The 23,474-nt window shown below is 35.8% G+C and overlaps 1 protein-coding gene across 2 annotated transcripts in view; it reads left to right on the top strand.

Annotated features, from left to right (window-relative positions):
* Nucleotides 1-23,474, top strand: part of PDS5A (PDS5 cohesin associated factor A) — an 87,422-nt gene that overhangs the window by 43,109 nt on the left and 20,839 nt on the right. For both annotated transcript variants that reach the window (XM_059818194.1, XM_059818195.1), the window contains 15 exons: nt 197-291; nt 1,179-1,324; nt 7,655-7,806; nt 11,192-11,305; nt 11,963-12,044; nt 12,797-12,845; nt 12,966-13,105; nt 14,579-14,694; nt 15,449-15,554; nt 17,036-17,196; nt 19,893-20,016; nt 21,211-21,369; nt 21,629-21,697; nt 22,293-22,429; nt 23,139-23,262. In XM_059818194.1, the coding sequence (XP_059674177.1) occupies nt 197-291; nt 1,179-1,324; nt 7,655-7,806; nt 11,192-11,305; nt 11,963-12,044; nt 12,797-12,845; nt 12,966-13,105; nt 14,579-14,694; nt 15,449-15,554; nt 17,036-17,196; nt 19,893-20,016; nt 21,211-21,369; nt 21,629-21,697; nt 22,293-22,429; nt 23,139-23,262 (1,774 nt within the window). The remainder of the gene's footprint in view (nt 1-196; nt 292-1,178; nt 1,325-7,654; nt 7,807-11,191; nt 11,306-11,962; nt 12,045-12,796; nt 12,846-12,965; nt 13,106-14,578; nt 14,695-15,448; nt 15,555-17,035; nt 17,197-19,892; nt 20,017-21,210; nt 21,370-21,628; nt 21,698-22,292; nt 22,430-23,138; nt 23,263-23,474) is intronic.

The raw sequence follows: 23,474 nt of genomic DNA, 5'->3' as shown, positions 1-23,474 counted from the left end.
ACAAGAAATAACAGAAAAATTTATATGAGGTACGTTATGGAGGTAAATTCAAAACATTTCTATTGTATTATTTTGCCATATAAAAGTACTCTAATAGTTAACAGAACATGCTGTCAACACATGTTGCTACATAGAGAATAATCTTGATTCACAATGCTAATTAAAAATTAACATTCATCATCTTCTGTCCCTCTAGGTTCAATGATATCCATGTCCCTGTGAGATTAGAGAGTGTGAAATTCGCCAGTCATTGTTTAATGAACCATCCAGACTTAGCAAAAGACCTCACTGGTGAGATGCTCATACAGGGGTTTAGAATAATTTAAGAAATGAGCAAGGAAGAATGTAATTATTTCTGTACATAGCAGTATAGTTCTAAAATATATCAAGTCCAATGCTTGATGCTGGATGGAAGAGCTAACTACTGAGTAATTGCTTTCTGCTGAAGACAAGCGCTAGTTATTAGAAAGAGAGGAGTGCGTGACATTGAGTGGACTTTGTCAGAGTGAGTCTTTAAGAAGCTACCCATTGCAGAATTACTTTTAAAGTAATTTCAGATTCTAATGAAACTTTTGCCAAGTCAAAGCAAATATTGGTGCAACATCTTGATTCATTTCCAAAAACAGTCAGTGTGTTCCCCAGTACTCTCTTTCACTGAGTTTAGAAAATGCCATTGTGCTGATCTAAACTATGAAGCTTCTTCCTTCACTTCAGCATCATTTTAACTATGAGCAGCATTTCAGACTTAACTGAAAATATTGTTCTTCTTTGATGCAAGCTAACCTACAGCAATTGTCAGTATTTTTCATTTATTATTTACATTCTTAGCTCTTTGGGAATGAGAGTCTCTGCTCTTTTTATTTCTTCTCACTCCCCCACCCCACTTTATTTTCAATATAGTCTAATCAGCTTTATTTCACTTCATTGCTTCTTGCAAATGAGGTTATTGTAAAAGCTATTCACTTTTATATTCTTCTGATATTTACAGTTATATAATTGTTTTATATTTAACATAGAAAATGCTGGAACAGATATTTCCTGTAGGCAGTCATATGTTTAGTAGATGATATGGTTGTGATGTGTGACTGACATCTTACTGTTTTAACATTATTAATAAATCGGAATACATCATATGTACATAAAAAAGCCAAGCTTTTCATTGTTTCTGATCGTAACAGAGTATTTGAAGGTTAGATCACATGACCCAGAAGAGGCCATTCGACATGATGTTATTGTTACAATTATTACTGCGGGCAAGAGAGATCTTTCTTTGGTCAACGACCAGCTGCTTGGCTTTGTAAGGGAAAGAACGCTCGACAAACGGGTAAGTGTTAATATTTTATTTTCAGGAATATCTGCTTCTAATATAATTTGGTATAAGTAAAAGTAAAAAACCAAAGCCACAGAAGCAGAGAATCACAGAATCATTAAGGTTGGAAAAGACCTGTAAAATCAAGTCCAACCATCAACCCAACACCACCATGGCCACTAAACCATGTCCTGAAATGCCATGTCTACACGTTTTTTGAACACCTCCAGTGATGGTCACAAATCTTAGATTTGACTATTAACTAGGATGATGTGGGGAAAAAATAATTTTCTTACTAGAACGTCTTAATGTAGAGTCCATATTATGGAGGCACCAATCAAATGTTCTCAAGCAAACAAGATCATTGACTTGTGAGGAACACAATCATAGTGTAAGAACATAAGAATTGCCACGTATGTTTAGGCCAAAGGTCCCTGTATATTCTCATAGTGGTCAGTTTTGCCTTCCAGCAATTTGTGATTTAAGGATTTCTTAAATCTGCTTGATCGTGTTCATCATAGCTTTCAATGGAACTTTATTCCATTAATTTATCAAGTCCTTTCTTGAACTTATTTGTACTTTACAAGCATCCATGGCATCTGTATCAGTAAATTCAAGTTTAATGCATGAGTGGAAAAAGTAACTTCACTTGTTTGTTTTAAACTTGTCTAATAATTTCACTTGGGTGTCTTGTAGTTCTTGCATTATGTAAAATAATAAATATTCTTTGACCCACTTACGATTAATAACTATGTATACCATATCCTTTGCTCTCCAAGCTAAAAAATGGCCTGATTAACTTCCACAGAAATGGATTATTGCATACTTCTGATCATTCTTGTCTGGTTGTTCTGTATCCTGTTGGAACCAAGGTGACCAGACTCAGCCATGGCATTCAAGGTGTGCACCGTGTTGTGTACATACTTTTATGATAATTTTTTTTTTTCTTACTCTTTAACATTCTGTTTGTCTTTTACACTATTTCTGAGCACTGAGCTGACAATTTTGGAAAACATCCATGTTGAGTTCAGTATCTTTCCTGAATAATTTTAGATGATACATTGCCTAATACTATACGTGCAGAGTTAATGCAGGTGGGAAAACCTGAACTTAATCTGATTTTTCTTTCATTTCATATTGTAACGATTCAGTAGCATGACATTTTTCTGCAGTTCTTCATTATAATGTTAGATCTGACTACCTCAGTAAATTTTATACACACTGTTCAGTTCATTTTCTAATAATTTTTCATGTTAAGTGTCACAGATTCCCTTCTGACTCTATCAGTAGGTTCCCATTGTTCACTTCATTGTGAAAACCAGTCATTTATCTCCACCCATTTTCTCCTATGTTTTAGTTAATAATTAAGTCACAACAGGATTTTTATTTTAAGATCCTCTGGTTTGAGACTTTGTTGGAAGTTTTTTGGGATCCTGATGCATTTTACTGATACACTTGTGGATCTGCTAAAATTTTTTTTTTTTTAGACAAATCTTCCCATTACCTACAGTGTAATGACTCATTCCCGTAACTTCATTTTTCAGCAGTGTCTCCTCTTTGTTGTTGTTACTGTTTTGTTTCAACCTGTTTGCCCATTCAAAATCAGATATTCTGGTGAATGGCACTCTGTTCTTCTTGGGACCCTTTGGTTTCTTTCACATTTGCTGTGTTCAATCTGTTCATTGGCAGATTACAATAACAGAATGGTTAGTATTTGGTGTATCATTTCTAAATTCCTGTGGAAGTTATGGATGGGGTACCACCTGGTCTTAATGATTTTGTTACTGCTCATTTTATTAATTTGTTTTAAAATGTCTTCTAATGACACCTTCAGAAACCTCTTCAGACCTCTCTCCTGGAATAAATCTTGTTTGTCTTTCAGCCCTACAAAAGGGTCTGGAAGGCTTCCTGCTTCTGGAGGCTTTGAAGATGTTTAATTAGTATGCTTTTAATAATTTGGTTCCGAAAATTTTGCCATGCTTCATCAAGGCTTTACCTTCAAATCGCCAGAGCTTATACTCTTTCCTGTTTACACTCTTTCGGATGTGGCTCCATGCTCTTTGGAGGATAATGTTTTAATAGCAGACTTCACTGTGCTGTGTAGCCGTGTTGATTTTTTTGTGGTTGTTCCTTTTTGATAGGGGGCATCCTTTCTATAACCTATGTCATTCTAGCTAGTTAATTTAATTCTTTTAATTTTTTTTTTTTTTTTACATTCCCCTTTTTAAATGAGAATGTTAACTGCAATGGATTTGGAGAAAAGGATGCCATCTTTGCACAAAGAGAAATACTGCTTTTGAGTATGTTTGCTGTTATAAAGCAGCTCTCCAGTTAGTTGTACCTGCAGCTTGGCCTTGCACATTTCTCAGGCGTGATTAAGACCACCTTCCTTCTTTTTCAGCCAATAAACAAACGTGTCCAAAAAGTAGTTTATGAGAGCTAAAAACTTTTAGTGTAACCGCCACTTCCCACTAGGACTTCCACCTAGTCAGAATGGGATGATTGTTACTGTGTCTTCTGTATAGTGTCTCTGTTCTCCTTTAGCATGTCACCATCAGTAAGAGGCAGTCAGTTGTACAGCTGTAATACTCATTTCTGTGGACCTAGGGATTTTCAGTTCATATAGCCTTAAACCCAGTGTGGTACTTCTTAATGTTCCTAATATGTTTGACTCGGTGATTTCACACCAGTCATGCGTTTGATGATATATTATATTTCAAGGTTAGGTGCATTTTCAGGCACTCATCAGTGAATAATAACGTCACCTCTAGATGATGTTTCTCTTCTAAAAATCTCTGGAGAACACTTTAATGAAAATACATTCTGAGGAGAAATGAAAATTGAGGATTGACTAGAAATGACTACAACAAATAGTTAGCACTTGAAGTAGACCTTAACAATATAGCATGTCTTTGTAAATATAATTAGTATTATAAAGTGAATATCAAGGACTTGTAAACTTTCAGCATTTTTTTTAAGGATTTTTCTGCATTTTGGGAGAGGGGCATTGATACATCCATGTAACTGTCTATATTTTTTATGTAGGATTTTTTCTGTTTCAGATGTAGTGCATTATACCTATTTTAATTATTCGTTTGCTTTAAAGAACTGTATTATCTTCTGCTGACTGCATTTACCCCTTGTAACCAGGTTTCTGTTGGACAGATCTACTGCAAATTCCTAAGTGATCATTCATCAATTTCAATTCTTCTAATTCTTTTTGGGCCTGCAATCATCTATCAAATGAGTATAGATATTACAATAGAAAGAAACTTGTCCAACAGGCTGAAGTAAAATGCTGATTGTTTAAACACGCTAATCTGTCATTTCAGTTCTGCCTTTTTTTCTTTATAAAACAATGTGGAATCTAGAAAAATTTAAAGCATGCTAACTGTTATGCCATTTATGAGATCTGTTTTTTCTCCTGACCATATTCTAATTGGCACACTATTAGTAAAGACAGCCTAATGACTTTTTTAGGGCAAAAGGTTTTGGCTAAAAGACATTACTTCATTTTTTAAAAAAATGTCCTTAGCTAACTCGATCTGTATGGGCATTTGCACGATGAGTACAGCTATTAAAAAACAATAGCGACAAAAAAAACCCCAAACACCCCCCGTAGTTTTTAAATCCATTTTTATTGGTCCAGTTGGAAAAGCAACTCTGAGAACAGATACTTCCCAAAAACTGGAATCCAGTCTTTCATCAGAATTGTTCTGAGGAATTTTCCATTGGAGCACTGTCTCTGAGGTCTGTCCGGTGTCTTCGGTTTTCAGAATAATTAGTTTCAGGAAACATATTTTTTTATTATTATTATTTTTTAAAGGTTCTAAAAACGGTTCAGATACTTTTCCTTTATAATGGAGTAACCTTAAGAACCTGAAAAGTTAGAGGAGAGTTTTGACAGCTGACTTCCGTTCCCATTTCTCCCAACAGCCTTTGTGGTCTAGAGACTTAGTCCCTGCATGAGAACAGACTTCTAACATCATCAGCTTGAAGTCAGAAGCTATAGAATGAGGAGCCATAGGAACAGACTCCCATTTTGTATTTCTCTTTACGCATTTTTCTGCATGTGTTAGTTTTAACTCCTTCTCTTCTGTGTGTACTAAAAACCATTGTCACTTGTTCCAGATGAAGGAGAAAGATTTTTAAGATTTTAATATTCTTAACTCTGTGGAAAAAATAGGTTAGCTATTCCAACAGGTAAGGGATTGTCTTGAACTTTCAATAACAGTTTGTTTAACTCAGCCCAGCAGTCTTCAGCAAAGGAGTTTCATTATGCTGGTTAACCAAGGAAGCTAAGACTGTCAAAATTCTTTTGTTAATTAAATCAATGTAGTAATTCCGTTAGCTGTGTTTACTCATCTGCTCCCTTTGAAACTGATTAATACATTCCCCTTTATTTTCATTTGCCTTCGTCTTTTACCCTACTGTATGCTGTCTCAGCTTTAATTCTCAGTAGCATCTTAGTCTTTTTTTTTTTTTCTTCTACCTGTGTCTCCTGTTCAGTGACTTGCTTCCATGGCATCTCAAAGCATTCTGTAAGGGATTCTGTCCAGTGCCTCCCATCTTCTGCCTGAAACTGCCTTTCTGCATGCCTGACTTTCTACTCTCTATAGCAATTTCAATGATCAGAAATCTATTGACAGTCCAAATTTCCTTTCCTTACAACCCCTTATTAAGTACTCTGCTTTCATTTTAAGCTTAAATTTTCTAGAATCATTTCTTGCAATCCTTCCCCGTTGTCTTCTGGCAATAGTTTTGCTGTCCTTCCTGTCTCATATAGGAGATCTGATGAAGCTATCACTTGCTTTGGAAGGGTATATCTGAATGCAGAAAAATATTAATACTTTTCTGAAAATGTTTCTCTTTCAGACTCTTATTTTCTTTAAAATGTGTTTTAGATCACAATGGGTGTGAACAAATTCCTGCAGATAAGTTAAACGATAAAGTCTATTTATATCTAAAATTTTTCTCTTTTGTGAAAACAAAGTATTTTACTACATACTGTCAAACTCATTACTATCTTGACCTGTTACTTGTGGTTTTAATATTTAAGAAATATGTAACAAAATACAATTTTATTTTTTCCATCATCTTCTTGATATAACTTGCTCCAATAGCTAGTGATGTCAAAGGCTGTTGTGCTGGCATAAGCCATATTGTCTTCAAGATTTTTCTTTTTTTTGCCTTTCAGGAAAAGGAAGTCACTCAGTAAAACTATTAAGAAATTGAATGTGCAATATCTCACTTGGTGTTATTAAAACAAGCCCTCAGTTTAACAAGACTGAAGGAGTTATGCACAGTGTGAATAATAGTATCTATATTTATGCTTGATGGGGTGAAATGATTTGAGCATTGTTAGTCCTTGGAGTTCAAGGCCAAAATTAATATCTAGTGTGTTCCGGAAGAAATTCTGTCTTTCAGTCTGAATTTCATGTATTTCTTTTAAATGCTGAGGGAAGACAAGTTCCTTCCTAGGCTTTCTGTGTACATCATTCAGTGGAAGACACTATTCTCCCTAAATTAATCCTCAGTCTGTTCTGGTGTGATTCCTTCCACAAGTCAGCAAAGGAGAGCTTACAGATCTTGTCTATTAAAATGTTCAATAATGGGGTATTTCCTGTTTACATGAGGGGATAAAGTAGTGACCACGAAACAAAATGCAAGGACGCAGGAACTCCATCTGTGGATGTTGCAGTCTGGCGTTTTCCTGGGTCCCTGGAGCCATTCCATCTGTGGATGTTGCAGTCTGGCTTTTTGCTGGGTCCCTGGAGTCATACAGCGATTACTTTGAGGCTTCAGCAAAAAGGGCCTGTCCCACTGTCCTGGAAAGTGGCCTAAGAGTTCAAGCCCTAGCAAGTTTAGCTAGGCCTAAGCTCTGGATCTCCCATTTCTAGACAAGCGTGCTGTAAGACAGTGTAAGGCTGTGGGGTGAAAGAAGGCTGCCACCTCTGATTGGTGCCTGTCTCTGAATAGACAAGTCTTCCAAATCCTGGCTCAAGAAGGCACTTACTCAGGCATACATGTTAAGCTGTACTTAACTTTTTTATACTGACTTGCTCCCAGATTTTCTTTGCTCAGCACAGAGGAGTACTGGATTCCTCTGTACAGATAATACTTAATCTACGTAGTACAGGGAAGAAGTTCTCATGCAGGCTTTACAGATTCTCATTTAGAGGCTCTAAACAGCATTTTTCAGCTTTTGAAGTGTCTAAATGTGGGAGGTCAGAATGTGGCCATTTCATCTTTCACACTTCTACATCTTTACTGTATTTTGTATATGTTTGATATTTATTTACCAAAACCACTTCCCCACTTCCTTTTCATTTCTTCCCCCTCAAGTGGCGAGTAAGAAAAGAAGCTATGATGGGTCTTGCCCAGCTATACAAGAAGTATTGTCTTCATGCCGAGGCTGGAAAAGATGCTGCAGAGAAAGTGAGCTGGATAAAGGATAAACTTTTGCACATATATTATCAAAATAGCATTGATGACAAGTGAGTCAACCTAAGCCTTCCTAATTTTTATTGTATAGTGATAAGAGATACTCTGAAAATATGTGCATATCCTGAGAAAGCTGTTATATCACATTCTGTATTTCTGGTTTTAAGTATGATATATTTAATTAATAACCATTAAGACATGTACTAAGATACTCAGGATGGTTGCATTATCTGTTCATGTGTTCATTCTATTTACTGATGGAACTAGATCTGTAATGATGGTAGATTGCCATTAACTAACTACTACGTAGAAAAAAATTGTCAAATTTTGCATTTACTGTACCCAGTTCTTGTTTGCCTTACTCCTTTCCAGGGGCTAGCATGATAAAATCCATGATCTGTGAGCATTGTGCATGTATGCACCACAGTGCATGCACAGACATCTCCTTTTGGTACGGTATGTAGAAATGGACCTTTTAGGTAGAAAAAAAGCTGAAGAAATATCAGGGGGGCTTCCACTGTTGTCTAGTCTTCCGTGTTTTGTCGCTCAGTCCCTTTAATTTTTGAGATACCATTTTGGCTTAGAGAAAAGTATTTTGGCCAGGGTTTTGGAAGATAGTTTTCAACTCTCACTATTAATTATTTGTCTTTCACAAGGAAAGCCAAACTATGAGATCACACAAAGATAGAATTTCAGCCTAGATTTTTAATACAGCAGACTCGGAAATCAGCCATTTCATTAAAGTGTTTCTTCGCATCTTGCTTATACAGTCTGCTATACCTCAGTACGTTTTGTGATCTTAGTGACTAGTCTGAATGGGCTAATAGCCTCCTTCAGTTGCCAGTTATGATAGTGAATTCTTACTGCTGCAGTGGTGAAGGCTCTCATTTTGTTCATCTGGCTGATAATAAGTGGGCCAGAGTTACATATTTGATTAGTTGCTTCTGTTTTTTTTTTAAAAAAAAGAAGAAGATATGGTTATGAGACTGTACACATAGAAATTACACTGAAAGTTTGCTGAGGTAGAAGTATCAAATAGTAAAAGATTAGGAAATCTCCACATAGTTTATACAAAGCTAATTCTGCATATCTATATGCGTCAGATGTGCTTTAATTTGCATTGAGAGATTTGTTCATGTTTTTTAGCATGTTCATGTGTCACTGTCATTGCACAGGTTTGATAGTGAGCAGGGAATGAATCCAAGTTCCATAGTAAATGGGGCAGATGTTTTCAATATCCCTGCTCATGGAAAATGCAGCACACTGTCAGGGAAACAAGGCAAGGAATTTTAACGAAAGACTGTGTCATCAAAGCTGAGTTTCTTTCTCTGACGTGTTTTCTTCTGAAAGTCTGATTAAGCCTTTGAAACTGGTCTTTGTATGAATAGGCATGGATTGTATGGTATTTGTTTTCTGGGTATCCACACTGAAAGATTGGTGGCTTGATTTTTCAGTGTTCCTCTAGTTCAGTTTGCTACCCTGAATTTTAATCCAAATTCTACTAGTTTTCAAGGCTGACAATGAAGTTCTTGCTCAGTCACACCACTGGGTTGGTTTCCCCATCTCAGGGTGGAGGAATAAATGCATTTCAATGTTAGCATTGTCAGAAATAGAAAGTTAGTACTTTTACACGTGAAGAGCTGTAGAAATGCTATGCTTTTTAAGACAGAGTCCATCCAGTCCTTTAAACACACAAGTATAGGTTAAAATTGGCCAACTCTGGCCTGTTTTCCTTCCATATTGAGGGTGGAGGATAAAAAGTAACAGTGAACAGCTGTCTGAGCCTTGGAGTATTTTCCATTGTGTGCATGGGATAACACTAGTTCTTTCAAAAGGTAATAGTGCAGTATCACACAGTATTCAGGCGTGAAATCGAATAGAACAAATTTTCTCCATACATCCTTAACTCAGTCACTTGATAATGTTTTTGATATTACTTGACTATTGATGTGCATGTCTACTCAAGACTGAGAACTTCAAACCATAAGAACTGCTTATCACCTGTGTGCTCTGAGCTGCTTTTGTTGTACAGCAAATGCATAGGGAATGGAGTAAAATAACCACATCTTAAACACTGCCCTGTTACCCTCTCTTGATATGCTAGCCCATGACTTTCTTCACAGGAGAAAAGTGTGTCCCAGAGGAGTTCCCTGTTTGTAAATCTTTACCCTAACCGCCATGGACCAGGGAAGGCATGATACAGTCTCACCATTTGTACTGACAGCTTTTCTGGAACATGTGTCTGTAGAGACACGGTCTAGAGCAATGTTCATAAATTAGTAAGATAACTCTGGTGCCTCCGATCTCCTAGTATGTTAAACAGAGATGAGTATCCTGAGATCCGAAGATCCTGTTCCCCAAGTAATGTAGTTCTTGGAGTCATCAGCAGTGAAATGTTCGTTTACAGTGAGAAAGCCAAGTTTTCTTCAATATTAATGGGGTGCCTTGAGATAGTTGTATCCATATTCATGATAATCCTTTTATTTCCTCTGTCTTGCCACCATGTATCTTGGAATTTTCTTTAAGCAGAAACATGCTGTGTTTGACCTCCGTTGCCTTCTATGCTCTTTGCACAAGGCACTCCCAGAGTGCTTACTAGGAATCATAGTGAAAAAGTTTGTAAATTCAAGCACACAAAATACTTGTCCATAAACAGCAAACTGTATAGCTGAACATTGTGCACAGCTCTCTTTGCCATGGATTAAATTAATGTCTGAATGTTCTTTCATTTGCGGGGGCTATAATTAGATGACCTGTACAGTCATATTTTGTAGTTCAAGTTTTGTATTTTATGTAAAATTTTATGTATTATTGGTTTTTTAAGAAGACATAATTGGCGAATGTTTTTGCGTTTGGTGTGCTCTCGTTTAGTTTCCTTTTTGCTCCTTTTTTTGTGTATGTTTTGGCGTTCCTTTGTCTCCGCCTTTTTAATGCTGATTTTTAGCTTCTATATTAAAATAATGAGTAGTTTCAAATGTTTTGCTTTTTTGAAATACCACGGTTTTATCTTAACCTTTCCCTCAAGGATACTTCAAATTTTTACTTTTTCTCCCCCTTGAGTTATATTCTTGTATTATTTCTCCTTTATTTGAGCTTTTTACTGTCTGTATCCTTTTCTCTCATGTATGAGAGTGAACAAAGGGAGATTCTCAGAGCCTAAAGAAAAAGGAGAATTTGGATGGTTACAAATAAAGCAATTCCTCCCTCTTAGAGGTGAAAATGAAAGAACATGGAAAAGCTCTCAAGAAGCAGTTCTTGCTAATCTTTCTATCAACAGTGGAAGGGATCTTTACAGATGAGAAAAAGACCATTACTTTTTTTTCTTCTCTGTTGAAAAATTAGTTTCAGTGACTTCTGATATTTCTTGTTCTTTCAGCTTGTCTGAAAGCTATCAACACTTTTGGAAATGTACAGTTTTTATCTCTTCTTTTTCTGCAGATTACTGGTAGAGAAAATCTTTGCTCAATATCTCGTTCCACACAATTTGGAAACGGAAGAGCGAATGAAGTGCTTGTATTATTTGTATGCTAGCTTGGATCCAAATGCTGTCAAGTGAGTACAGTTTGTATTCAGCAAATACTTGCTTTCTCAGGCTTTTCCAACATCTATATAATCTTACTTGTATTATCAGGATTTAAATAAAAATATAAGTAATTGATGCTTAGCATTATTTGCAAGTAGTATTTCAAAACATTTCCCTTTTATACGCAAACTCTACATGTTCTTTAGACAAAAAGATACCTTGATATTTGAGAAGAGTGGTTTTAGCCATTTGTTTTCATTCAGTGAAAAGAATGCAGAGTTAAAAATGCGCAAAGAATAGTTTCTAGATTTGCTCTGTATTAGGGTCCATGATGAAGATAACTATAACCCAATTCCGGTTGATAGTGGTCTGGTTTTTGTGTTGAAAATGTTATTTTCAAGATAATCTGGGCAGTTGCAAGGCATACTGTGGCTATCCTGCATATGTGAAATCATTCCAAGTAGAATAACAAGAGAGATGATGTTCTGTAAAAAGAGAAAATCAGTTCCACCTTGTTTGGAATGGTTACTTTTAATACTTGGTATGTTTTGATTGTACCTAGCAGATGTTGCACTTGTAAGATAAATAAATAAATAAACAAACAATCTTGTTTACTAATACATCCAGCATGTTCTTGTCGTGAACAAATTGGTAAGCTTTTCTTTTCTGGTTTTGTACTTTTGCAGAGCACTGAATGAGATGTGGAAGTGCCAGAACATGCTAAGGAGTCACGTACGAGAATTACTAGACTTGCATAAGCAGCCCACTGTACGGTTTTGAAAATATTAATACTTTATCCAATGGACCTGTTAGACTAATATACTGGGGTTTTTTAATACTGTATTATTTGTTCAGTGTGACTTTATTTTGTTGATTTCCATGTATAGACAATGTTCCATTCTCATTGAGTAAAGTTATTTTCAGTAATGCTTAAAGGTATATGGGCTCCTTCTGTTTACCATTATTTTATATTACTGGTCAATAACTTTCGAAAAAGTGGGGTTTTTGTTTGCTTTTAACATACTTCTTCTTTTGTTTCTCATTTTATAACATATTTTGAGAGTGGAATATGTTGTAACATAAAGCAATGATTTGTTTGTCTGAAAACAAAAGTTTTAAAGTATTTATACTGGAATTTTACTTATAAGCATATCTTCAAACTAGCAGAAACTTTAAGTAGAAGGACATTGCTTTGGGGTTTTGGTGTGGGGGTGCGCTTGAGGGAATTGTTTGTTTGGGAGTGTTTTTGAGGTCTTTTTCCAACAATTGATTTTGATCTGTTATATAACTTAGTGAATTTTTGCAGTTCTTTGATATTGCAAGAAGAGTTTTCCTCTTTTCCTCTGTGTAGTAGCTGATGGTGATACTGTTATACTATTCTAGTGTTTACTCTTTAAAAAAAAAAACCCATAAAACATAAGATTCCACAGTAGAATGAAGAACTGACAGATCAGCTTAAAGGTATATTTTATAAAGGAGATACCACTGATTTGTTTGTTTGTTTTTGCTGTTGTCCTCAGTCAGAAGCAAACAGTGCTGCCATGTTTGGAAAGCTGATGACCATAGCAAGTAAGTGTTAATGAGTTCTATAAACTGTTCTTACAGCATTCCTGGAAATTGTATTGCTGTGAATCTTGGCATACTGAAGTTGAAAATTTATCTTACATTAAATTGTGTTTAATCATACAGAAAACCTTCCAGATCCTGGAAAAGCACAAGATTTTGTGAAGAAATTCAATCAGGTTCTGGGTGACGATGAGAAACTTCGGTCCCAGCTTGAACTGTTAATTAGCCCTACATGTTCTTGTAAACAGGCAGATGTCTGTGTGGTAAGGAAATGGAAAAGCAAACTTCTATGCCTCTAAATATTTGTGCTTAAAACAGTTACTTGGAGTTAATGGTCTTTTGCTACCTTAACATGATTTTTATATATTTCCAGTTTTCATAAAATACCTTTTTGGTTAACCTGTAGAGATTATGGAAAATGTAATTTATGATCATCATCTTGCTTCCTAAGAAAACATTCCTTCCTGGAATTATGAGCATCAAGCACAAAGACTAAAAGACTAGTTTAAATTTTTTTAAAATATTTTATTGCAAGTGTCTCTTTTATGGTAAGGTTCCTAAACTGTCTGCTGACATTGATGAAACTTGTTCTGAGTACCAGCAAGCCAAATATTATACCATCTGCATATTATTCATTTATTTTTCTTCCTAGAACATTATTTTGAGATCAGTCTTTCTCTCTCTCTCTCTCTCATCTATTTAACCTCTTTGATGAAAACACAACCTTAATATTAAACTGGACTTTTCCAGAGATTTATAGACTGTGCCAACAATCACAGATTTTTTATTTTTTTTTCATTATGGTCCCAAAATAAAGTAAGCAATTTCATTGAGAGAAATCACAATAGAGAGCATCAACAAACAAACATAGGCTTCTTGGGTTTTGTCTAATGGCTCTGAAATTGTCCAGGGAATGGAACAGAGTATGTCTCCTCCTAAACTAGTAGATTTTGCACTTTGGGAATGCAGTGATGGAATTTCAAGAGGAAGGTTTCTTCGCGCTTCCTGAAGATATTTTAGCATAACAGTAAGAATAATTTCCTAGTTTGTAGGGTCTGCAGCATCCAGCCCTTTAGGAGAAGAAAGGTCAAGAAGTCATTTCTTTGAGAGATTTTTAGACTTCTGATCAGAACAAAGAATATCTTCTTATACACCTTCTGCTGGGTTTGCAGCTGAGTTTAATGTTCTTGGCATTTGGGGCATTCAGAGGGGAAAAGCAGATTTTTGGATCCAAAGCATTCATAGACAATTACATAGGGTCTGAACATCTGTTGCAGCCAAGGTAGTGTAGTGCTTCTGCACATCTGCAATAGCATAGCTTTTAGTGCAATTTTTTCATCATTGCTTATGAAATCTAATATGTACAACAGGGTTACCTACAGATTTATGGATTACTTTTGACAACATAGATATCTAAATTCTGTCTACATTACACTTAGCTCTTCCTTGATACTGTTTTGGATCAGGCCTGCAATTCCTTAAGAAACTCTGAAGAACTCTCACTAGAAACCTAAATGCATCTTACATTTAAATAGTTTGGTAAAATATGTCTGCTTTCAATATAACGTGATAAAGGAAGATTTGGAGATAATAATAGCCCCCCCAAAAAAATACGTTTCACTGATTAGCTAGACAATCTCTGTGGTTAAAAGAAGTGGCTATCTTTAGCTTATTCAACACGCTTAAGAAGTAGGTAAAATGAGTATAATTTATGTTTGTATCTAACATTCTTGTAGAGAGAGATAGCCCGGAAACTTGCAAATCCTAAGCAGCCAACAAATCCTTTTCTGGAAATGGTCAAATTTCTTTTGGAAAGAATTGCCCCTGTACATATTGACTCAGAAGCCATTAGGTAAGTTTGAAAGATCATACTAACTCATGAACGATTATAAAAATTATTTAAATGACAAAAAACAGGGGTGGTTTGGGGATTTAGATTAGTCTGTACTAGCAGTAAATATGCTTTAAAAAAAAAAAATTCTAAGGTACATGTCTTCATTTCCAGCAGCCTAGAGAATGAAATTTGATTTTTTTTTTTTTCTTTCTTCTGCTTCTTTGCAGTGCTGTCTGCAAATGATTTTAAAAAGTACTGTAGTTGTTCCCATTGAAACTGCTCTTTGTGGGGCTTAAGGTGAAAATGATGATAATAATTTTCACATAGTTGACTGCAACACAATCTTCCATATAGCAGTTGAATTAATTAGCTTTTGTGGGATTGTGTAAGAGAGTGTTTGGATTTCTTTTGAGACTTGTCTGGCAACCTAATTACATTCTGAAACTCATGCAACTATGTGTTGTATCTGAATGCTGCCAACACAGTGGGGGTTTTTTTGGGTTTGGGTTTTTTTTTTTCCCCTAAAGAATTAATTTTGCAGAAAGCTAAGTCAGAAGGAAAAGGAATAAAAGAATAGCTTGATGAAAAAAAACAAAAAAACCCCAAAAAACTAAAAAACAAAAACCAAGCACCACAACACCTCCCCCACAATGGATTATTGCCTTCCCTTTATTTACTGTCAAAACCAAGTAATCTTTCTGATATCTCCAGCCTTTATCATTGCACATTGTCACATTCATTTACTTTTTTCTTTTTGTATCTCTTATCTCAGTGCACTAGTAAAACTAATGAATAAATCCATAGAGGGGACAGCTGATGATGAAGAGGAGGGTGTAAGTCCTGATACTGCTATTCGTGCAGGACTTGAACTTCTCAAGGTAATCTACATTAATGCAGCTATAGCTTGTAATGGAAGGAACAAAAGTGGTGTGACTAACAAATTAATGTTAGCATGGTTTTAATAGTTATTATTTTAGGTAATTACTTTTTTAATGTATGAAAGTGTTTGGTTATTAGTACTCACTTGAGAAAAGAATAATGAGAGAGATGTTTTTTTGGAAGAAGTATGTTTTGAAAAGGGTGCCAAGAGTTGAAATACGCACATTAAAGCAGAAATTGGTTTCTGCTTAGGGAAGTCACGTAGAAGAAGGTCCAGAGGTAAAGTGACAGGAAGAGAAATGGGGAAAATAGGAGAGGCACGTTCTTAGGGGCCTGTATGATACTAGAAGGAAAGCAAGCAATAAACTCAAGAGCCAAGTTGTGTAGAGAAGAAAAAGGGGATAGGGGAACTTGTGTTCTTAGTGGTGATGAGAAATGGCTGGGGGAGAGAAGGATTTGAAATATCTGGAAAACATCTGTGATGGATTTGGCAGTTCACTAATGAGACTTCAATATGTTACAAAGAGCAGTAGAAAATATAGGAGGGAATGGAGGGGAAGGCTAAATAATGAAACTTTTCAGAAGTGTGAATGAACGAGGTGAGGAGACATATCACACCAAATTTGGTAATGGCAACCATGGTAGAAGTAGTTATACAGAAGTATACAAGGAAGTAATGTCTGTTTGCTAATGTAGCTCAGAAAAGAAATCTGCCAAGGTTAAAGATGTTGTTGCTGTGACATGGATATCTTTGAGAATGTTATTTCACACATTGATACTCATGGTAGGCAACTCTGATCAAAGAAACCAAGATAAGATAAATCCAAAGAATACACAAAATACATGCAACTTTTCATTGTTCTCCCTACCTTATGTTATCTGAACTTTACTATACTTAATATAGTTTTGCTTTGGGATAATCTTTTGTTCTCTCTTGTCCTGCCTTGAATCTCTGCATGCTTAGTTTCTTATTTGACGTTTCTCCTATTTAACAGAATGTGTTATATTTCATTAGCTTTAGATTAAAAGGACAGTAATCTATGTTTTGTTTGTAGATATCTTAACTTTCTTGATTTCTTTTCTGCTCAGGGACTGTAGATTCTCATGAAATTAAAATTTCAATTCAGTTAAATTAAGTTGAAGTTAAGTTGAAAAAAGGCGTTCTTAAGCAGATTGGACTATAAATGAATACTCTTGAATAAGTGTTCATTTTAATAGATATGTTTACATATTCAAATAATGTAGTATCTTATAAAATATTTGGAGGAGGGGAGGACCTGAAGAACAAAGCATAGATGAATTTATTTGAAAATGCATATGTCACCTTCTCCAAAATGCAGTTATTGAATGTAATAACCTCATATGAGCATGTAATAGCTATTTATGTTGATGGTAATGCTCATAAACAGCCATAATTTTGTTTTTCTGATGATTCATTTACCACGAATAAATATACCTTTGTTTTAATGTGTATCTACAGGTTCTGTCCTTTACACATCCTACCTCGTTCCACTCTGCAGAGACCTATGAGTCTCTGCTGCAGTGCCTCAGGATGGAAGATGATAAGGTAGCTGAGGCAGCCATACAGATTTTCAGAAACACAGGTCACAAAATAGAAACAGACCTGCCACAGATAAGATCGTGAGTGTATTTCTTTATGTGCTGCTTTTCGTACCTGGAATTCTGCCTCTTGATAGTTTATTCAATATGTCGCCCCTAAAATTACTTTATAGTCTTGTAAATAGGAACAGGTTCTCTTCCATAGTTTTGTATTCCTTCACTACCTTTCTGTCTCTGTCTCTTCATTTTTAAATTCAGCGTTCTCGCAATTTTTGTGTATTTATTGAAGGTGTTAGATACTTCTTAAAAATCTTCTTATAATAGACACATTAAAAATGGCGTGTAGCATGTTTCCCAGGTTACAAAATAAGCAACAGCAAAAATACGGCAAAGATGTAATTCCTTGGCATCGTTTCTACTCATATCTGTCCTTCACACAATTTTTCTATCTTTGTAAGGGACAAAAATATAATCTCTGATGGTTAACAGCTCTGTTTGTTATGAAACAAGTTGGGAAACAAGATCCAAAGCAGGCATGAATTTCTGACAAAGAATAATTGGCTGTCTATAAGTCATCATTATGCAATTCATGCTTTAACTGCTGATTAAAGCTGCATAATTTACTAGGTATTCACAAACTATTTAAAACCTTGTGGGTAACATCTAAAACCTTAAAACTAGCCTGTTAGTAATTAACTAATCCAGATTATAAAGCACAGGTTTCAAGTTCTCATATATTGAAATAGCATCTCGGGTATTACCGTGCTACAATGCATACCAATGTACACCTTTAAATTCTCAGTGAATTGAAGATGTAACGTCAGCGATTCTTATAGATTTGAATCAGATTTTGGGCAAAAGAAAAATGTTAAAAGTTTGCATATGAGACGCCTTTTAAGACATTTTTAGGGGTGAAGAGAAGGAAAAGTCCCCATTGTCAGTATAGTTCCCAGTATAGTCTCAATTGTCTATACTTCCGTACTGGAGTTTAGTCAAGACTGCATTGCTGGGGTATATCATCTTCTGTCAAAGGAGCTGGTATTGCTGACATTTCTTTTGGCTTCATGCCTTAGCCAGGTAGTGCTGAAGTATAGTCTGGGCAGTCTCAAACAACTTAAAAATATAACTGTCAAAATGGAGGTCTAGCCCTTGGCATGGTTTGCAAGCAAGTCAGGTTACAATTCTGAAAGCCAAAATCAGGTCAGTGTTTACACTGACACAAAGAAAAAGAAGTCTGAGGGCAAGTTGATGTTCCAGATTTCATATATTCAGAAATCTTTATCATAAATGAAAGATCTTCTATAATCAGCAAGATAGTTTGTTTCAAGTGACCTGGTTTTTTTTTAAACTGCTTGTGTGAACAGACTGCATGCTGTCCTTTGAAGCAGTGTTCACCAGCAGTAGCCAAAGCTCTTCCTTGTATGGGAAATGAATAGGTTTGTGCACCAGTTCATGGGCAACAACTGCCACGTCACTCTAGAGTCTGATGGAAGCATTGGCCATGCTCAAAGAGAGCCTATGGACCGCATGTAAACTTGTAGATGTGAACATGTAAAGGTACTTGTAAACGTGAGGTTTCACCTTTTGCAGATTTATGTCAGCTGGGGTGTGATGAGGGTATGGTTTGTAACTGATGTACCAACCCTTCACAGAGGCCCTTCAACATGCATGTACTTACACTATGAAAACTGTAGGTTAGGCATTGAAGCTTATTTTAACTGTAGGTTTTACAGAATTCTTTGCTATTTTGATTCTTACTTAATCCAACTTGTGGAATCTTAGCAGGTTTGAGAAGAGACATTCTCTCCTACTTCAGGATACTGTTAACATTTTTCTAGGGGTCTTCTGTTTGGTTTTGGGTTTTCTGTGGTTTTGAGGAAAATGTTTGAGACTTCATTCTTTCAACCCTGCAAGCTCTTCTTCCACCTCTTGTTGCTGATTTTGATGATGTAGAATATGTCAGTGAAGTCTGAGTGCTAAATAATCCATGTTCTGAATGCTGTGTTGTTACTGAGAATTTCAGGAAGGGGGATTTTTTTTTTTTTAGATGTTTGCATGTCAGACGCTTTCTACGCAATTTTGGTTTTGCGTGTCAGTTGCTGGGTGAGTTGCATGGTAAACCTCACGAGTTAGTGTCTCAGGCGATGACCTCTCGGGCCCGGGACAGGCCTGCCTTCCAGCACTCTCTCAGGAGTGGAACCAAACAGCCTGAGCAACCTTGACCTGGTCTCTGGAGTGGCTTCTGCCCTGCTCTTCCCTTTGGTGGCCTCTGATCAGCAGGTGGATTTCAGGGGACTCAAATGCAAAAGCTCAGAACAAAGCAGTTGTTCACTTGAGTATACATCACAATTAAAGACCAAAGTTAAAGTAGTAAAGGCCTATAAGCACACTAATGTTTAATGGTTATGTCATAAATTTTCATCAGTTCTGCCACTTCCAAGGTTGGATAACAAGCCCAGGAGTTTACTCTAGCTGAACCTGTCAGGTTCCCCCCACCTTATATTTGGCTTCCTAAACAGCCTTATTTTGATCATTATTTTCTTTCATGTTTGATTTCCACCCCGCTGTGGGCTTTTTTCTGCTTAACTGTGTACAGTCAGATGTTCAACAAGTATTACTAAATACAATTCCAATTCCATCCTGCTCTTCACTTTATGATCTTTCCTGAATAGACTTCAAAGGAATGCTTGATTTATAAGACTGTGAGGATAGATTTGTATAGGTGAAGGGCTTTATTTTTTGTAGATTGCAAATTGCATTTTGTTTAATGTTCACAGAACACTAATTCCGATTTTGCATCAGAAAGCAAAAAGAGGCACTCCTCATCAGGCAAAGCAAGCTGTTCACTGTATACATGCCATATTTTCAAATAAAGAAGTGCAACTTGCACAGATCTTTGAGGTATGTCTTGCTTTTTTGTTTTTAAGATTTGTTTCTGTTCTTCTTAATTTATACTAGTAATTACCATTAATTTAATTCATACTGTTTATTAACAGATAACAGTTTATGAGGTCAGGAAGCCTACAGGTGCATAGTAGTCGAGATAAGTCATTAATTTTACAATAGCAATTTATTAATTTTTGTTTCTTACAGCCACAATTTTGTAATATTCTGATGTCTGATAGATAAGGTACTCCTTTTTGTCTACACAGAAAAAGTTAGGGGGAAATAAACTAAATATGCTGGAACGATCCAAACTAAATCCCATGAGGACACATTTACGGATACTATATGAGAGATAACATCATCTACTTTCAAATGGTATTAAATTACCATGCTTTAAGGTCTTTGCACATACAGCACTTTCTCACTGAGGAAGTTGGTGCAGAATAACTACTTGACTATAAGCTCAGACATTAGCTTACTGCTCATTTACTGGTTGCTTAGACAAGTTGTAAAGCAAAAGGTCACCTTATACAGAGCAGAGAGGTTATTACTTTTCAGTGTAATCTCTTAAATAACAACATTATTAATCTGCACTTGTAAAATATCTTAAGTTGTTAATCTTGGCTGTCTTTGAACTTATGCATAATTCAGAAGTGTGAAAAGCTTTGAATTAAGCTTACAGAGTTTGATCTGTGCTTGGACTTCTGTCAGAGTGCATGTTCCCTCGCTAATACCAGAATACCATGTGAGGGTGCTGGGCGATACAGCAGCATAGAATTATCCTGGTGACTGTTACCTGGAAGGGAAATACTGATCGCTTGATAGAAACATCCCTGGTGGTTTCCAAGGTTTTTTTACCTGCTATTGCATGCTGTTATTTTCTGCCACTTGCAGTTACAATTCTGGTTTTCACAACTCCTGAATACAACTGAGTCAGAGTTTTTCCCATATCTCCCAGATTTGAATGTGTTTCACCATTAAAACAGGAAGAGAATATAAAATTCATTTTGGCCTTATCTCATGTGAGATTTTTGGTTTCTCTGTTATTTAGGAAATCACATTCTTTCTGCATTTTGATTTGCTAACTTTATTAATTCTTACGGGAAAACTGTGAAACTCAGCAATCCAGAAGTAAAATAAATTATTTCTACGCATGCTAGCTTACTTATCTGTAGTTGAATTTTGAATTATGGTTTTTTTCTTCCTCAGCCTCTTAGTAGAAGTTTGAATGCTGACGTACCAGAACAACTTATAACTCCATTAGTCTCATTGGGCCATATTTCTATGTTGGCTCCAGACCAGTTTGCTTCTCCAATGAAATCCGTTGTTGCAAATTTCATTGTGAAGGATCTCCTAATGAATGATAGGGTAAGATTTTCTTTTTTTGGAAAGTCCTTACTATTCTGTTTGCCTGTTATTAACTCTGTACAGAATAGAGCTGCTTCTTGTTGTTGTTGTTGAATGGGTCAATAAAGGAACATTCTGTAAATGGCTAGTACAGTGATACTGCATCACAAAAGATCTTTGTGTGGAAAAAAAAGCTTAGTCCATGACTTTTTTTCCATTTTTACCTCTACATTTTCTGTATGGGTTAAACCAGTTCTTAAACTTACATGAATGTCTGTAGTCAACAGGTGAGAAAAATGGAAAATTGTGGTCTCCAGATGAAGAAGTTTCTCCAGAAGTACTAGCAAAGGTGAATGATCTGCTCTCAGTAATAATGTGTATATTTGAGATTAAAAATGTACTTTTTTCCAAGTTGTACAATGGAGAGTGTTAGAATAAATCCTTTTGAGTACTTTTGTATTAGTCTCCTTAGAATAGGCAGTGTTCTAGAGTTTTTGTGGATTATACACACAGTTATTGAAGTGGTAGAAACTGTGCATTTTTGACTTTGACTTTACTGACTGTAAACAGATTTGAAATAAATTGAGACCTTGATGTATTTTATTCATTCCTCTTTATAGGCTATTTACTGTGAATCTAATTATGGCCATTTCTAGAAATATTTATCTAGTTGCTCTTATCTCTAATCATATAGCAAGTATCCTGCATCCTCTAGATGCACTTGTGAGAAGACACTGAACCATAGTTGAAATGTCCTGATGTCACAAAGACTGCTACTTCCTTCTTCACTCTGTAAATATTTACTGCTTCATTCTGTTCCTTTAAAAAATATATCAGCTCTAATAAATAGGAGTCTATGGAAATTTCAATTTGACAGCTGTAGGTTTTAGTGCCTTATCAAATTTAGGAAGTAAGTGCATTGTTTATTTGTTCATGTTTGATAGGTGCAAGCAATTAAACTTCTGGTACGCTGGCTGTTGGGCATGAAAAACAACCAGTCGAAATCTGCAAATTCCACACTTCGGTTATTATCAGCTATGCTTGTCAGTGAAGGAGACTTGACAGAACAGAAGCGAATCAGGTCAGATTTTGTTCCTTTCGGGCTTCCATCAGTTTTGTTGTAGAATTTCAAAGAATATTAATTCTTTTGGAGCTTTTTTAGAATTTTAAGGTGAGCACAATGTTGGCTAAAATGGGATGAGAGAAAACGGACCTGATTGGAGTTTTAATTTTAGGAGTGGAATAGCTTGATTCTCCCTCTTTCTTGTAATTTACTAATAATCTAACTCAGAACCCTGTAGATACCTTGATAATAAAAGACATTCTAGAGAGTAAAAGACCTGCAGGAGTATCTTTGAAAACAATCGAGTGATCAGATTTAACACACTTAGGAGTTGGGTGATCTTGGGTGGAACTTCTTTGTTCCAACACTGAGGTAACTTTGCACCTCATCTTCATTCTGAGGGTGAAGGAAGGAAAGAGAAAATCTGTGGCAAAAGTGTTGCTTTCATTTAGACAGTGATATGAAAACAAGAAACTTGACTCTTCTTATGTCACTATTTTACTAGAATTCAGTTTTTTGTGGGGAGAGCAGAGCCCCCTATTTTCACAAATTTGGTTGTGTTAATTTAGCTTGATCTGAAGCTATAGAACTGTGATCTGATCTGACAGAGAAAAACCTTAATTGCTTATTGATCTTTTAAAAAGAAGAAATTGTGACATGCAAGTAATTTAAGAATAGTTGTGGAGAGTTGTGTGTTTGTTTTCTTTTTTCTCTCATGTTTGTATAGTAAATCGGATATGTCTCGACTGCGATTAGCTGCTGGTAGTGCAATAATGAAGCTTGCACAGGAACCCTGTTACCATGAAATAATTACCCCAGAACAGTTTCAGCTCTGTGCACTTGTCATTAATGTAAGTAACTGCATTTGAAGTGAGTCTTTAATTAATTGACTTCAGAGTCCTTACATCTGAGCTTTTGTTGCTGCTACATTGAGTATTTTCTATTCCTCACTGCAGCTTTCAAAAGTTCTTGAAATCTCAAATATTTGTTGTGCTGCACCTGTTGGTATTTTTAAAATGTATCTTCATAATTCCACCTTGAATGCTCTTTTTTTTTTTTTTAA

This window comes from Gavia stellata, chromosome 5 (genome assembly GCF_030936135.1).
Source record: "Gavia stellata isolate bGavSte3 chromosome 5, bGavSte3.hap2, whole genome shotgun sequence".
Lineage (NCBI taxonomy): Eukaryota > Metazoa > Chordata > Aves > Gaviiformes > Gaviidae > Gavia > Gavia stellata.
The sequence above is the reverse complement of the archived record's forward strand: the minus strand, read 5'-3'. Positions and strand labels throughout refer to the sequence as shown.